Source organism: Rousettus aegyptiacus, unplaced genomic scaffold, assembly GCF_014176215.1.
Source record: "Rousettus aegyptiacus isolate mRouAeg1 unplaced genomic scaffold, mRouAeg1.p scaffold_m13_p_6, whole genome shotgun sequence".
Taxonomy (NCBI): Eukaryota; Metazoa; Chordata; class Mammalia; order Chiroptera; family Pteropodidae; genus Rousettus; species Rousettus aegyptiacus.
The window spans coordinates 11,052,115-11,069,480 of NW_023416309.1; the positions used below are offsets into that span (position 1 = coordinate 11,052,115).

Sequence of the window (17,366 nt, forward strand, 5' to 3'; positions counted from 1 at the left end):
ATTCCTTCTACTAAAGCTTTTCTTTTCTGCTGTTAAAAAAAAAGTTGTAAAGTGATTAGTGCAGAATTTGATACATGACAAGCTCTATATTACTTATTGTTATTAATCAATACATTTATTGGGCACTTACTAAATGCCAGGCACTATTTTCCATTCTGAGGATTCAGCAATGAAGAAGAAAGATGAAGTCTCTGCCTTCATGTTGTTGAAGTTTCATTCTAGAGGGTGGTAACTATATAAGCGATGGTAACTGTGTGAGTAAATACGTTCTGTCAGTTAGGGATAACTGATGTGAAGCACATGAAATAGTTTGAATGGGTGTGGAGACCTGTTTTAGCCAAAGTGGTTGGAATAAATCTCTTAGGCAGTAACTTTGAAGCTGACACCAAAAAATCAGGAGAGCACCTGGAGGTGAGGGCGACTAACTTTCCCAGGCAGAAGAAATAGCAAGGACTGAAAAGTAGCGATCAGCTGGGTTTGGTTTGTTCAAGAGAGTAAGTAAAGGCCATAGTGGTTGGAGTGTGGCAGACATGGGTGAAGGATACACAAGAAGCAGTTAGACAAGCAAGGCCATTGGCCACACCATGGATATTCTGTGTATAAAAGAACATGTCCAGTCAAGTTTTAAACCTAGGGTTAGATACTTCAGTCTTGGTTAGAAGATGCACCTTCTTTTGGTTACTGCCAGCATCTTTATAATGCCACTAGAGAATGTGACCATCTGCAAGGTAGACCCATATGATTTACTCTCTTAACTCTGCTTGCATTAAGGGCCAAACTCTTGAACTATGTTATGGAGAAAACCAAGTTCTTGTTTAGCTCAGACTAACCTAGTGCCATGTGAAGTAAGTGACATAAACAAAATACTCTTTTATGGGCCTATTTCTTACACTCCACTCAAGAACCTCCATTTCTACTTCTCAGAAAAAGAATGACTGGCCATGGGCTGTCCCAAGGCGGCTGAGCTAGCTGGCATCATATCAGTGTGGCAAACAGTAGTGTGTTCTGTTGGACTCAGAACCTGCCACGGCTGTCACATCAGGCCAGGTGGGCCCAGGATTGAAACAAATCAAATGGTTCTCATCTTTCATGAAAGAAAAATACTAAAAATAAAAATCTACACCATGAAAACGAAGAAATATAAAAAATGGCAGCTATGACATGGAAAATGACAATTTTAGAGCAATTATAAATGAAAGGCAAAGTGCCATTAAAGTTAAGGCAATGTTATTAAAAGATGTGTTAATTTTCAGTTAAATTTTCTATAAAAGACCAATTAGTTTAAAAGGCTTGACAGCATTAACTGCGAAACATAAGCTCTGGTAATTATACCTTAAAAAAATAAAAAAGGAAGATGCTCCCGCGTGTCGGAGACACACGTGCAGACGGGCAGCCACAGAGTGGGCTAGATGGCGCTGTGCGCTCCCATTTCCCCATTTCGATCCCCAGCATTTCTTGGTTTCCTCAGTGCTGTTAATCTGTCTACTTACTGGAGGCCAAGTAGGCCACACATGTGATGTGGGCCAGCTTTATGATATTAGAAATGAGAACAAAGAAGCACCAAGATAAGGGACTTTCTAAATTGGTTGCCTTGCTAGTCAGTTGTTCTTTTTATGAACTGCCATTTATTATTCATTGTGCATTAGAAGTTACACAAGTATCTCACTTAACACTATCCTTTAAGCTAGGTTTGTTTTTGTTTTTGTTTTTGTTTTTTGTTTTTTTGTTTTTTTAATCCCTGTTATGCCTGAGGAATCTGAGACATAGAAAAAAGAAAAACAAAAAGTTAGGCAACTTTCCCATTCTTATAGCTATTGAATGGCAAAGCAAGGATTTAAAACCATACTAGCTGTATTCTCGTCTGTACACATCACCATGAGTGCCATGTTGCCTCACTTAGTAAAAAGGCTTCCCTGATCAGTGTGGAATCCTGTCCTTGGCAGTGGGAAGAGGGACTCCCATATTCCTCAGTATACACAGATCTCCTGATTCCAGGCAATGAGCAGGACTCTAACTCATTATGGCAAGCGCTCCAACACCCATGTGATGCAAGAACAGCCATAGAAAAAACCTCTTCCCAAAGCATCCCTGGAAACTAGTCCTGCCAGGGTTGGAGGTCTATGCAAAAGTCCCTCACCAGGCTCCTAGCACAGGTGTAGTGAACATGGTAAGATTAGCAGTACAAAAGATTAGGAGGCAAAAGATTACAATACACTTATGACCCTTGCTCTAGAATTTTGAGATTCTTGTATTCTAGTGTTTCTTAACCCAAAAAAGAATTGTGCCTTCTGGGGCAGGTGAGTTGTAGAGAACTTGTTCCAGCTGAAATATCCTCCACAGGAATAGTCTTTAATAATTGGCATTTGAAGGCCTGCCATCTGGTTTGTTTCATGATGCTGAAACAGCCACTTTCTATGCAGAAAGCCCTGGATTTAGTGCTTTACTGCAGACCACTATATGCTCTATAAGTGAGCACATGAAAAACTTTGTGACTTCTAGTATGACTGACTGGACATCCTTTTTCAGGGAAAGCATTGTCTTTCCACCACGTTACTCAGATCACAAAGAGACCTTGAAATATGCTCAAAGCACTTCCATATGCAATGCTCAAAGTACTTTTTTGCAGCTGAATACTGAGGCATTAAAATGGGAGCAAGAGTACTCTGCTGACAGAAAGGCATAATTCTCTGTCATAGCAGATAGTGCTGCCCACACACTGCTCTGTGATGCCTGCATAGAGAAGTCGAGGAGAGAGAGCTGGGATAAGTACAGTGTGAGCTCAGAGGGCAGAGAATTTATGTTCAACATTGTGAGTGGTTCCAGAATGTTCAAGCACCTATCAAATTCTGTGGCCCTCCTTGAGGTGAGGGCAATTTTGAAAGTGAGAGACTCTTTGACTGTACCCAACTGCAAGGCAAACCAAGACCTAGGGATTAGTAGGTGCTCAATAAATGTCAGTGACTGATTGATCAGAAAGATTGTGCTGTTTCAGTATAACTGGTTTCAACACAGAAGAGGAAACATGTTAAGGCCAAATCTTAAAGATTTGACAAAACAATAATCTTCCATATTGACCTGCTAAGACTTATCATTGCAAACCAGAACTTACAGTGTTCTTTGTTTAAACATCACTGACCATGTTTTCATTAGAAAAGTTATTCAGACTCATTGTGGAAAATTTGGAAAGCACAGAAACACATAAAGAAGAAAATTTAAATGAACCATATTTCCAACACCCAAATATAAGCGTGGTTAATATTTTGGTATATTTCCTTCCAGATGGGTAGATGAATATTCAATCATCCAGTTTTATATCTCATTTTATTTCATTTATTTTCACAGTGTTTTATCCAGAGCATTTAATCATCTCATATTCTTGGGTATCAGGATTTGCAAAGCCTTTATAAAACTTCATGAGATGCCAACATATGGATGTTCTAGAATTTATTTAACTGTTTCTATTGTAGGGCATTTCACTTGTTAATTTTTTATTGTAACAATAATTAACCCTATGATAAACATTATTATATATAAATCTTTGAACAAGAAGCAACTTATTACCTTGAAGTAAATGTATAGAGTTTTAAATAAATATGAACGTTTTCAAGCTCCTAATACATATTGCTAGATCATATCTCAGAAACAGTTGTACCAGTTCCCACTACCATCAATGGTGTGTAAGTGCCATCTCATGCACTCTGGCAGGTAATGATTATTATTTTCCCTAGGAGGGCCTTTAATTGTGGTTGTGATAGTTATGAAATGTATGAAATTTTAATTTGTATGTAATCATGTAAATGCATATTTTCTTTTGCAAATTCTTTAATAGTTTCTATTCTTAAAAAGTGTTTGCTAAACAAGAGAACTATCAGGTATCTTGAAATTGGTTTAAGTATTCAGCTATATTTTCATCAGGCTGTTTATGGCTGCATTTTTTTGCCTTTAACAATTAATAAAATTTACTTCCTTTGTCCCAACCCAGGTTTATTGAGATATAATTGACTTATAACATTATATGAGTTTAAGGAATACAATATAATCATTTGATATATGTATATTTTACAAAATGATTACCACAATAAAGTTAATTAACACATCTATCATTTCACATAATTATGATTTTTTTGGCAGGTGAGAAATTTAAAAATCTACTCTTTTATCAACTTTCAGATATACAGTACAGTATTCTTAACTATAGTCACCATGCTATACATCATATTCCCAGAACTGATTCATCTTATAACTGGAAGTTTATATTCTTTGGCCACCTTTACCCATTTCCCTGACCTCCACCTCCCCTCCTCCAACCACCAATCTGCTCTCTTTTTCCCTGAGGTCAATTTTTTTTATACTCCACATATAAGTGAGATTATACAGATTTGTATTTCTTGGACTTATTTCACTTAGAATAAAGCTCTCAGGATTTATCTATGTTGTTGCAAATGCAGAGTTTCCTTTTTATGGCTGAATAATATTTCTGTGTGTGTGTGTGTGTGTGTGTATCACGTTTTCTTCATCTATTCATGTGTTGATGGACACATATTGTTTCCATGTCTTGGCTCTTGTAAATAGTACTGTAATGAACATGAGGGTGTAGAAGATAACTCTTCAAGAATGTTATTTTACTTCTTTGGAATATATACATATAAGTTGAATTGCTGGGTTATCTGGTAGTTCTGTCTGTAATTTTTTGAGGCACATCTTACTGTTGTACATAGTGTCTGTACCAATTTACATTCCCTTTAACAATATACAAACCTTTCCTTTTCTCCACATCCTCACCAACACTCACTATATCTTATCTTTTTGACAATAGTCATTCTAATAGGTGTGAGGTAATATCTCATTGTGGTTTTCATGTGCATTTCCCTGATGATTAGTGATGCTGACCACCTTTACATGTACCTATTTGCCATTTTAATATCTTCCTTAAAATTTTTATTCAATTCCTTTGCCTATTTTTTACTTAATTTGTTTTGTCACTTAGCTGTATGAATTCCATTCGTAAATGGAATCCTTTTTCAGAAATTTAAAATTAATATATTTTCACAGTAGAAAATATATGAAATAAACTAAATTACAGGGGAAAAATCAATCAAAATTCTATCGCCAAGAATTATTCACCAAGTAAAATTTGGGGGTACTAACTATAGTTATTTTTACATAAATACAAATATATCGGTTGAGGTCTGAACTTTTAACATTTTAGATCATGGTATTTTTGGGTCTCCTTTTTTGAATATTTTAATATTATATAATTATTACCATGTCATTAAATATTCTCTAAAAGCATAATATTGATATCTGTACAATGTAAGTCAGGTAAGCATATCCTTATTTGTTTAATCATTACTATATTATTGAAAAATTTTTCTCAGCTACCAGTTTCTCCTAAATTATATGTCAAATAAATGTACCTTCCCTATGATGTGTGATGTTTTCCTTATCATATTAAGGAATGGATCAGCAAACTTTTTTTGTAAATGGCCAGATGGTGAATATTTTAAGCTTTCGAGAGCCATACAGACTGTCAAAACTACTCACCTCTGCAATTATAACACAAAAGCCTGTTCATAAACAAATTCATATGTCTGGATCCCCATAAAACTTTTTGTAAAAAACAAAAACATGTGACAAGCCAGATTTGGCCCAAAGGCCAGATTTACCAACACCTGTTATTAAAGTCTTAAAACTGCTAGGCTATGGTTCTCATTAATTCATTCTGATTAATCGATCTTCCAATTTTTAATATTATCTACAATGCTTAATTATGGAATCTTTAACATTTATTTTAATACCTGGAAAGACAATTTCATAACTGTTTTCAGAGAAAATTTAGCATAATTATATCAAGTTTTAAAGTTCAGTTGAATCTATAATTAGGCATATATCAAACAAAAATTTTACTAGAAAAAAATATGACATTGTAATGTCTAGTTTACACGATAAGGAACATGGAATCTCTCTCTCTTTCTCTCTCCCTCTCTCTCTTCCGAATAGTCTTTTCTGTCTCTCTGTAAAACTATCATAATTTTGCTCTCTACTGAAAAATGGTAGTAGGTATTCTTTTTACTCATACCCAGTGACTGGGATTAAAAAGAGAGCTTCCAGAAGAGTAGTATTAATTCTCAAACTTATATGACACTATATTCTCTTTCTTACTTCAAGTCTTATTTTTTTTGTCGTTGCTGTTATTTGTCTAGGTTTATTTTTTCAAAAATTATTTCTTATACCTATCAATTCATTAAATACTCTCTTGCTATTTCATTAGTTGATGCTTTATTATTTCATTCTCTGCTTTTGTTAGATAAAAAGAATAATCAAAACTAATATTTAGCATTATTTATTGTAATTCATATTTAATAACAAAAGCATTTAGGACTCCGAATTTGTCTCTATAGCTTTGTCCTCAACCTATGACATTTTTATATGCCATTTTCAAATAGTTTTCAATTTTTAAACACTCTATATCCTAAGTTTGATTTCCATCTTGACCTATAGTTATTTAATATACTTAAAAAAAAACTTGGAAGTATTGGGGTATTTATTTTGTTTCTACTATTACGTTAATTTTTAAAACATAGACTGTACAGTTTATACTTTATTATGTATATTGAGATTTTATGCTTTGAGCTATGATCTTTTTATTGTTTGGAAACTATCTAAAAATATTACATAAAGTTTTGCACAAATCTACTAAATCGCTCTTATTATATCCTTAATTTTTTATGTATATATTTTGGTCTGTTGGATCTGCAAAAGCTAGAAACACAGTGATAATTCACATATCATTTTCTCATGTAACTCTCAGTTCATATTTAGTTTACTGTAGTTGCTAATTAGTTTCACCTTCTATATTTCAGTTATATTATTGTCTCCATAAGTAAGTTATATTTTTAAGGGAGTTTTATTTATTTAGAATTATTTTCAATTACATTTGAATTCAATATTATATTAGTTTCAGGTGTAAAACATAGTGGTTAGAACTTTGTATAACAGTAAGGTATATCTTTATTATAAATTTTAACTAATTATAAATATAAATATTTTCTTTAAAAGATACTTTTCTATACCTGTTTCGGTTTGTTTTTCCTGTCTGTCTCTGAAGATATCAGAGTTTAATTTGGCTTTTGAACATGTCTGAGTACTTTTGTCATTTTATCAAATAATTCAGCTTATTTATGTTTAGTTATATAACATATAATGCTATATTTTGCATTATGCTTTATATATGCTTCTATAATTATGACTTTTATAATCCATTTTTGGCATATGGACTATATTCTCTATGCTTATTTTCTCTAATGATGTGTAAACTATCTATTTTATTTTAACTCTAGTTAGTGGTTACCAGATGTTCTACAAATGCAACTAAAGCTATATTTTCCCATTGTTATTACCTAGAAAAATATAGTAACTCTTGATTTCTCCCTCTATAAAATTAGGGAATTTATATACCTTTTTGTGTATCCTCCTTTCTCCTATCTCATTTTTGTGACTTTTAAAAATAATTTAACATTACTTTATTAGTAGAAAATTTTTTGTCACATTTTTTTCTTTCAAGAATTCCTTTTGACACTTGCATCCAGTTTGTAATAATATGTACAATATTTCACCAGTATTTTTAAATCGAATATGTTTATTTTTTTTAATTTTTAAACATTTCAAATGATCTTGAAGGAAGCTGATTTTTGTTTCTGAGTACTTTTTTTTTTAAAGGAAGTAACTCTAGTCCACAGCCATGCCACCCTGAACATGATCTCAGAAGCTAAGCAGGGTTGGGCCTGATTAGTACTTGGATGGGAGACCACCTAGGAAGATCAGAGGCTATAAGCATAAAATATAAATAAAAAAGAAGAGATCTTAAGCTGACAAGGTTTTTGCAATCTGTGAGATCAACCAAGGGTTGCCTCACCTTAAAAAATAATAATAATAATTAAATGAAGTAACTCCATAAATGTGTAGGTACTCAGAGATTCAAAAATATTTCTATTGCCTTCACAAATAATTAACAATTTAGCTGCATATCGAATTCTTGGAATCAATGTGTCCTTTCAAAACTCTTGACATTGCTCTTAAGTTTTCTAGAGAAGAGTCTCTGGCTAACCTGATCTTGTACTTTTAAAAATTTTTAACATTATAGCATTGTATTAGATACTTTTTTCATAATATTTTAAAATCATATATTCACCTAGTACATTACAGGTCTAGGTGCTGGCACATTTTTAAAAAACTTTTTTAATTTCTATTTTTTAGATGAGACAACCCTTGGTTGACCTCGCAGATTGCAAGGACCTTGTCAGTTTACAATCCCTTATTTATTTATTTATTTATTTATTTATTTATTTATTTATTTATGCCTACAGCACCTGGTCTTTCTGGGTGGTCTCTCATTCAAATACTAACCAGGCCCTATCCTGCTTAGCTTCTGAGATGGGATGAGATCAGACTTGTTCAGGGTAGCATGGCTTTAGATTGGCTACATGGCTACATTTTCTTGGCGAAATATTTTGATCCTTATCCTCAATTCATTCTGTATTTGTTTTCTTGCTTGCTTGCTAATTTTTACCTTCTTGAATTTTGTTTACAACTTTAACTTGTGAACACTTGCTACTTATCAATTTAATCTGTGTTGTCTTTCCTCAATATCTACCAGCATTCTTATTTAAAAATAAAGAAAAAGAAAATAAAAACTCTCTATACATTACACTATGTAATTTAAGTGAACTCAGTTTTATTTCCACATATCTGATTATGTGTGTGTGATTTTTAATTCTACAACTTACTGCTGCTTTTTTTTTTTAATTGCGATAAGAACACTCAACATGAGATCTACCCACTAAACAAAATTTTTGGTATAGAATAGAATATTGTTAATTACTGCTTCTTAACAGATAAATATCTGGCCATTGCAAGTTTAGTTACCTTTTAACTATTTTTTAACATCTTTATTGAAATATAATTAACATCATGCAATTCACTCATTTAAAGTGTACAATTTGATGCTTTTTAGTATAATCACAGATATGTGCAACCATCACCACAATCAATTTCAGAACATTTTCATTTCCTCAAGAAGAAATCTATACCCTTCTCCAACCCTAAGCAGCCATTAATCTACTACTCTTCTCCATAGATTTGCCTCTTCTGGACATTTCATATAAATAGAATCATATAATGTGTAGTCCTTTGTGACCAATGTCTTTCACTTAGCATAATGTTTTCAAAGTTCATTCATGTAGGAGCATGAATTAGTACCTTATTTATTTTTTTTGGCTAAATAATATTTATTCATAGATATAACACATTTTGTTTACGCATTCCTTACGTGGTGGACATTTGGATTACTTTCACTTTTGCTATTGTGAATAATGCTGCTATAAACATTTATGTATGAGTTTCATATGGACATATGTTTTCATTTCTTTTGGGTATATACAGAGAAACGAAATTGTTGGGTTATATGGTAACTCTCTTTTTAACCATATGAGGAACTGCCAGACTGTTTTCCAAAATGGCTGTATCATTTTGTATTCCCACTAGCAGTGTGTTAGGGTTCCAATTTCTGCACATTCTCACAAACTCTCGTTATAATCTTTTTTATTGTAGTCATCCGAGTGTATGTGAAATGGTATCTTGTGGTTTTGATTTGCGTTTCATTGATGACGAGTGATGTTGAGCATCTTTTCATTTGTCTGTTGACCATTGTATATCTTTTGGGGGAAAAATGTCTATTCAAGTCTTTTGTCCATTTAAAAAATTGGGTAATTTGTTTTTATGTTGGTGATATTTAAAATTTTAAAATATATTCTGGATACTAGGCCCTGATCAGATATATGATTTGCAAATATTTTCTCTCATTTTGTAGATTTTCTTTTCTCTTTCTGGTTAGTGTCCTTTAATACACAAAATATTTTTAATACCTAAGAAAGTGTTTTCAAATCAAAGGTCATGAAGATTTACTCCTGTGGTTTCATCTAAGTGTTTTATAGTTTTAGCTCCCATATTTAGGTCTGTGATCCATTTTGAGTTAATTTTGCATATAGTATGAGTTAGGGGATCCAACTTTATTCTTCTGCTTGTAGATGCCCCATTGTTGCAGCACCATTTGTTTAAGGGACTATATTCTTGTTCCAGAATGGTCTTGACACTCTTGTTCAAATCAATTGACTTTAAGCATATGAGTTTATTTCCGGATTCCCAGTTCTGTTCCAATGTTCTATGTATCTATTCTTATGTCAATACTGCACTGTTTAAGTGGCTTTGTAGTGTGCTTCGAAAAGTATGAGTCTTCCAACTTTTTATTTTCAAGATTGTTTCGGCTTTTGGGTCAATTGCAATTTCATATGAATTTTAGAATCAACATCCATTTCTGCAGAAATGGTTTTTGAGATTTTGATAGAGATTCCACTGAATTTGTAGCTTATTTTGAGGAGTATTGCAGTCTTAAAATTAGTCCTCTAACCCATGAACATGGGATGTCTTTCTACTGATTTAGCTCTTTAATTTCTTTCAGCAATATTTTGTAGTTTTCATTGTACCAGTCTTATACCTCCTTGGTTAAATTTATTACCAAGTATTTTGTTCTTTGTGACGCTTTTGTAGTAGAATTATTCTCTGAATTTCATTCTTGTATTGTTCATCACAAGTGCACAGATACGCAACTGATTTTTGTGTATTGATTCTGTATTCTTCAATGTTGCTGAACTTATTACTTATACTAGTATTTTAGTAGATTCCTTTGGATATTATATGTTTAAGATTATGCTCTCAGGGAATAGAGAGATAGTTTTACTTCTCTCTTTTATGATATGGATGCCTTTTATTTAATTCCAGCTTTGACTAGAACCTCCAGGACTATGTTAAATAGAAGTGATGAGAGCTGGTTTCCTCCTTTTGCTCCAGATCTTAAAGGGAAAGAATTCAGTCTTTCAAAATTAAGTTTGATGTTAGCTGTGGGTTTTTCATGCATACCCTTTATCACATTGAGGAAGTTCCCATCTATTCCTGGTTTGTTGACTGTCATGAAAAGGTATTGGATTCTTTTTCTATTGGATTCTATTTCTTATCATATTCATTTTAATTTCAATATCTTACATCAATTAATTTCAATAATTAATTTTAATATGTCATATCAATATTCTCATTTTTAAACATTTATTTTGATTTCAAAATGAATGCTTCCTAAATTTTTCTTTTACTTATTTCAGTAACTAATCAGTCAAAAAGAGGCTCTTCCTTTATATCTTAGACACTGTGGTTTTCTTTTTAAAAATACTTCTATTAGCTGTGTTCTTTTTTTCTCTCTCTCTCTTTCCACATTTGAGCAAAGAGAGGTCTGTTTCTCAGTATACGAGGTTAGGGGTATTCTGTTGTCTACCTTGCGTGCTGTTAGACTTCCCTCTTTGTCTGGACCTAGAAGGGGAATCACAGCACAAAGGCTCTTGTCAAAGTTCTCTGTCAAGCACTCACTCATTTAATGTGCCTCAGTGCTGAGGAGGGGTTTCCTGCTTCTCATGATCGGCTATCTGACTGTATAGAAGAGGATTTACTTCTGAAAACTTTGGAAATGCATGTATATGTGTCCAGAACCAACCTTGACTAGAGTGTGCCTCTGGTGGCCTGTCCCACTGCTGCAATCACATCTTACGATGCAGTCCCCTGTGACCCTCACTGTGCCTTTCCTGAGTCTAAATGGGGCCTTAGAATGGAGGCAGACTGAGAAGTACAGGTTCAAGGATAATATGAATGGCCTTGATTTGCCCCACCTCCCCCAAACATGTAAAAGATTTTTTAAAGGAGAAGGTTAGGTATGAGCTAACTGTTCCTCTCCTCATCAAAGGCCCCAAGTGTCTGATATAAGGCCAAAAGTATTTATCAGTGTTTCCTTTACACAACACTTTTCTAAGTGCCTCATATGTATTCATTTTACAATCCTTATAATGACTCTGTTATTACTTTTTACAGATCATGAGACCAAGGCACAAAAATGACAACTTTTCTAAGGTCATGCAGCTACTGAGTGGTGAGGTCAGCATTAAACCCACAGCCTGACTCTCTTTCCTTAACCACTCTATATATTTAATCTGTCTGTCTGTCTGTATGTATGTATGTATCTCTATTATCTATCATCTATCTATCTACTTATCTATAAATCTATCTATCTTCCAGTCAGATAGTATAGAAATATACAATTCTGTACACACACACACACACACAGACTCTCTCTCTCTCTCTCTCTCACTCTCTCTCACACACACACACACACACACACACACACACACACACGCATGCGCGCACCCCCCCCCTCCCGCAGGCATGCAGCCAGCCTCATTTCCTCCTTTACTGTCCTTGTTCTGCTTCTGCCCCAGGGCACAGCTGAGCTCTGATAGGGGATACATTCTCCTTACAGCCTCACTGGTTCTGAATAGCACTCCTAGTTTCCTTTGTTCTTGGAATTTTGTATCACTTTGGGTATTTTTACAACTATTTAAATAAGAAAAGTGAACATAGACCTACTGGCAGCTTTCATCTGAACTTAGAAGTCCTCATGAAATTCTTAGCATATAAAGTTGATCTTAATGACTATGCTTATTTTACTGATGAGAAAATTAATGTCCAGAACAATTAGGCAACTTCCCTCCCCAAGACATAAAACTACTCATGGCCAAGCTGCACGAGAGCGCATTCTCACCTGGTTTGTTCCCCATTATGTTTTACCAGGTAAACTGTCTAAGAAACTGGTGAAGTAAAAATGCAGCTGTTTTTCTTAACCTGCTGCCAGAGTTTCACATATTCTCAAAAGCCACATGCAAAATTTGGTTGAATTTTATTTACCCCATTTGATTTTTCCTTACACTGGAAAATGGAATGTAGATCCTTAACTGAGATTTTTCTCGAATTGGGCTGGGTGAAAATATCTTTTTGAGCTCTTTTATTTGACATCCTATTAACTTTTTTAAACTCCCATTGTTTTATTCTTGACAGACCTGTTATGGTTCAGATGTGAGACAAATGTACATGTGAGGAAGCTTCTCTAATAGGCTATATTTGCCTCAGACCACTGAGGTTATGTAAAAAACAAAATCTGAAGTACACACACCAGGACATCTACCTCATTGTAAATTTATCTGGCATATTTAATTGACTTCTAGGTTAGACTGTTATCAAAGCCTGTGATAAATTGTCGAGTGCTGGCCTTAATGATGTTCTTGGCGTTTCCTTCCAGCACAGAAAGAAGTTTTGCCATTGTTGGGAGGAGGTAGCTTCCAGGCACATGAGTGACAGGGCCTCAGAGGCAGTCCTGCAGTCCTGCTTAGGTTAGCAGCCTCGGCAGGCTGCATGTTATTACACAAGTAAACAGTATTTACATCCCCAATAATATCAGTTATGCTAAACAGCAACTATTTAGACTTTAGTTCTTTAATAAAAATCTTCTGAATTGGTTTTTAAAAGTCAGGCTCTGGTGGCAGAAGCAAGTAGGAGAGAAAAGAATGGAATAATTGGAGGTTGCTGTCTTTTCACTTCCCACATAAAATTATTTGAAGAGACAGGCCAGAACTTTAAACAGGAATACCAAGAGAAGTTGTCATTTAGATGTCGGTTGTCGTGACTTTAGGGTATTTGCTTAAAGGACTTTCCCCCCATATTCCTCTCTTTCTCTCTCTCCCCAGACATACTTCAACGACAATATCCTTACCCTGATACGGACCCTGGTGACCGGAGGAGCCACGCCAGAGCTCGAGGCTCTGATTGCTGAGGAGAATGCGCTTCGAGGGGGCTACAGCACTCCCCAGACACTGGCCAACAGGGACCGCTGCCGAGTAGCCCAGTTAGCACTGCTGGATGGGCCCTTTGCAGACTTAGGGGTGAGTTCACAACTCCCAGGCCACTTGAGCCCACTGTTTGGTAATAGCTTGGTCCGAATGAGCTGGGTGCCAGATAATGACAAGCTGGACATATGTCTTTTCTGCCTTCTCCAGTAAATAACTAAGAGGTGAAGTTTACGGTTTTCTGTGTATCAGGCACGGTGCTTTACACATAATCATTTTTATCCCCATGGCGATCTTTTGATATAGATTCTGTTATCAGACTCTAAAAAAACTGAGGCTCAGAGAGACTGAAGACTGGCCCTAGTAGGAACTTGCACCAGGAACCCTGGCTTCAGAGCCTGTGGCTTGCTCACTTCCCTCAGGTGTCTCCGACTATAAGATAGGAAACAGCAGGTGATTCCAACTTGCAGCCAAAACAGGAACGCTTACCACAGGGTCTTAGCAATGCTCAGGCTACTTAACCCCAGCTGCACATTAGTAAGCCATGAAGAGGTCTTACAAACCACCCAGGATTCTGAGCTTTTGTGTCTGGCTAGGCCCCAAGCACTGGTGGTTTTCAGAGCACCACCAGTAATTATGTGCATCGAGAACCAATGGCCAAACAGACAGCATCTCATGTGGCTCCTTTAACATCTCTAATTCCAGACCCAGGTCTTCTAATTTCTTCCCTGTCACAGAAGTGACCAGTGTCTCTCTTTGGGTTTCACACACCAGGCTGGTCCAAACACTTTGGGAGAAGTATACCATCTCGAGCCTTATTCCCAGCTTTACTCCAGATCTGCCTTCAAGGGTTTGAGCCACAAGTCTTGGGAATCTATACACTCATTGTACAAACAGCAGTATTGCTCAAGGAAAGGGTCATTTTCTTGATTTCTTTTGAAGCCCTGATGCCGACTTGCACCATATTTTGCTTTGGTTATAGGCAGGAAACTATGTTAGACTGGGCTTTTTTGAAAGGCGGCTTCTATAACTAGTGGCTCTTTTTATCTGTCATACGCTTACTAATACACTTTAAAAGGACAAACACTTTAACGGTAAGATTCAGCCCCATTTGTGTTCTTTAATATGATGACCATCTGGAAATTCCAATGACAGGAAGGGCAAATGCAGTCACTTTATTCCCAGTGAATTCATTCTTCAGTGCCTTTCCTGTGATAATGCCTACATGAAGCCACCTGGCTGCTTAAAGCCAGTATTTCCAAGTAAATGAATTTGCTTTCACATTCCACATCGGGCCCCAGACCCTTGGAAGGTGACTGTGACCTGATTAGAACTGTGAATCCCAGTTATTCAGCCTGCAGACCTCCAGCTTCCTGAGGAAACACATCCTCTTCCACTCTTGCCATCTCTGAGGTCTGTAAATTGTGCTTTTCACACAGTCCTTACCTGAAAGAGTCTGTCACCATAGTACCTGGTGGGGTCTTTTCTCCTTGCAGTGATTTTAATTATCACTAGAGCGGTTTTAACAACACGGTCAGATCACAGTGATTACAGCCGACCTGGAGCCAAACATAATCACCATTTTGCAAAACTGGTTTCTTCTCCTCAGCTGAACACACAACTGAGACCTTCAAGCTTTATACTCACTTAAATTGAGGGAGAGGCACAGTCTCCTTAGAGCTCTCATTGCTACAGATGGAAAGCTAGGGAGAACCAGGGGAAATCTACATTATCTGATTCCTAAAAACCACCAATATTGAGTATAGGCCGGTAACCGAATTGACCTTTTCAGCCACAGTCCCTTGGTACAGACCCTCTAGCTCAGGAGACAGCAAAACAAGCTGCCACGAAAAGGCCCATTTCCCCCTGGACCTCTACTTTCAGGCCAATAAAAATAATGTTTCTCTTTGTTCTGTTGTCTCCCAGGATGGTGGTTGTTATGGTGATCTGTTCTGCAAAGCTCTGAAAACATATAATATGCTTTGTTTTGGAATTTATCGGCTGAGAGATGCTCATCTCAGCACCCCTAGCCAATGCACAAAAAGGTGAGTATGTTTACACTCTGCTCTTCCACCCGAATGCAGAGACATAGATGCTCTCGCCTTGTCCCCCACTGTGAAGGCAAAGACCTCTATACAAGCTCTCAAATGCAAATTACTCTGCCCACATTCAATCCAGCACTGAGTTTGGAGGTTATGAGAAGCTTTTTTCTTTAATTACTAATAGCAGATGTAAAGACATTGTGGGAAGAATTCGAGTTTTATAGAATAGTTCCATAACCTAATCACAAAAGTTTGAATAAAAGCACCTCCTCCAAATTCCTGCTACTGGGATAATTCTGTTGGTACCTATTATAAAGATATTTCATACTGCTAGTGTTTAAGATAATTTTTTTTTTTTGCCATCTTAGGTGCCTATTCTTCTTACTATATTTTTAATCGACTCACTCATTTATTTTATATGTTTTAAGAAAATTGTGTATTATCACTTTAAGAGGAAAAATAACAGTTTATGTGTGCTAGTTATATTTTTCTAATATGCATTAGAATAAATTCTTAGCATCCCCAAATTAAAGTACATACTAAAATTATCAAAAGTGGTATATTTGCATAATATACCATAGGAAACAGTGCTGTAAAGATGAATGTTTCTCAAGCCTGCCTGCATATTGGAATCATTGAGGATACTTTTTAAAAATACTCTGATTAGTCTGACTTAACTAGTCTGGAATAAAAATCTATGTAATTTTTTAATGCCCAGAAATTACAGTGTATAGGTAGAGCTGAGAATAATTGCTATAGATCAGTGGGTTATCAAAGTTTAGTGAGCATGAGAATCACCTGCAAAACTTATTAAAACACAGACTGCTGGACCCCACGCACAGAGTGTCCAATTCAGTAGGTTTGGGGTGGGGTTGCTTAAAAATTTTCATTCTTAAGAAGTTATCAAGTGATGCTGGTATATCTGGCCTGAAGAACACACTGTGAGATCCACTGCTGTAGATGAAACAGTGATTTTTTTTTTAGTTGTGTTCGGTGTTAACCAGAGAAAGCCCGATCAAACTGAGAACTATTAAAGCAGGACCTACTTATAGTCAGAAAGATATTTTATGTTCTTCCACTTAGTAAAATCCCCACTAAAGTTGATTTTTTTTTGAAAGATACAGAGTGAGGAAGCACTAAGAAGATGTTAAATTATGGTAGGCAAAGATCCTATGATGGAACATTCTAGAATGAAAGATGCAATATAGTCCATGAAACCTCCTGCATGTACTTGCGCTACTTCAGAAGAGAACTTGACAGTGTCTTGAAAGGGGCGCATAGACTATAGGAAGCATAGTTTGGTTTTCCCATTACTGGCACTGATTCAGCATCTTCAGATGCCAAGGCTCATGGCTGATCTCATCTGTTGAGCTAAACAGAGGAATATTTAGTTCAACTTGGAAGATCATTTTTAAGGCCTTGAACCATTTAGAAGTCCTCCTTCTAGATCCTCTGGGAGAACTGAAGAAGCAGGTAGTTCCTTCTGATTCTGAGGGAGGTGAAATCTCTACTCAGTCATCCTCATTCTGTGACATCTTTGCTCTCCCCATCT

At 35.7% G+C, this 17,366-nt stretch overlaps 1 protein-coding gene across 30 annotated transcripts in view; it reads left to right on the forward strand.

Annotated features, from left to right (window-relative positions):
• The window catches only part of KCNMA1 (potassium calcium-activated channel subfamily M alpha 1), a 683,907-nt gene that overhangs the window by 651,782 nt on the left and 14,759 nt on the right, over positions 1-17,366 (forward strand). For all 30 annotated transcript variants that reach the window (XM_036222528.1, XM_036222530.1, XM_036222529.1 and 27 more), the window contains 2 exons: positions 13,674-13,868; positions 15,699-15,817. In XM_036222528.1, the coding sequence (XP_036078421.1) occupies positions 13,674-13,868; positions 15,699-15,817 (314 nt within the window). The remainder of the gene's footprint in view (positions 1-13,673; positions 13,869-15,698; positions 15,818-17,366) is intronic.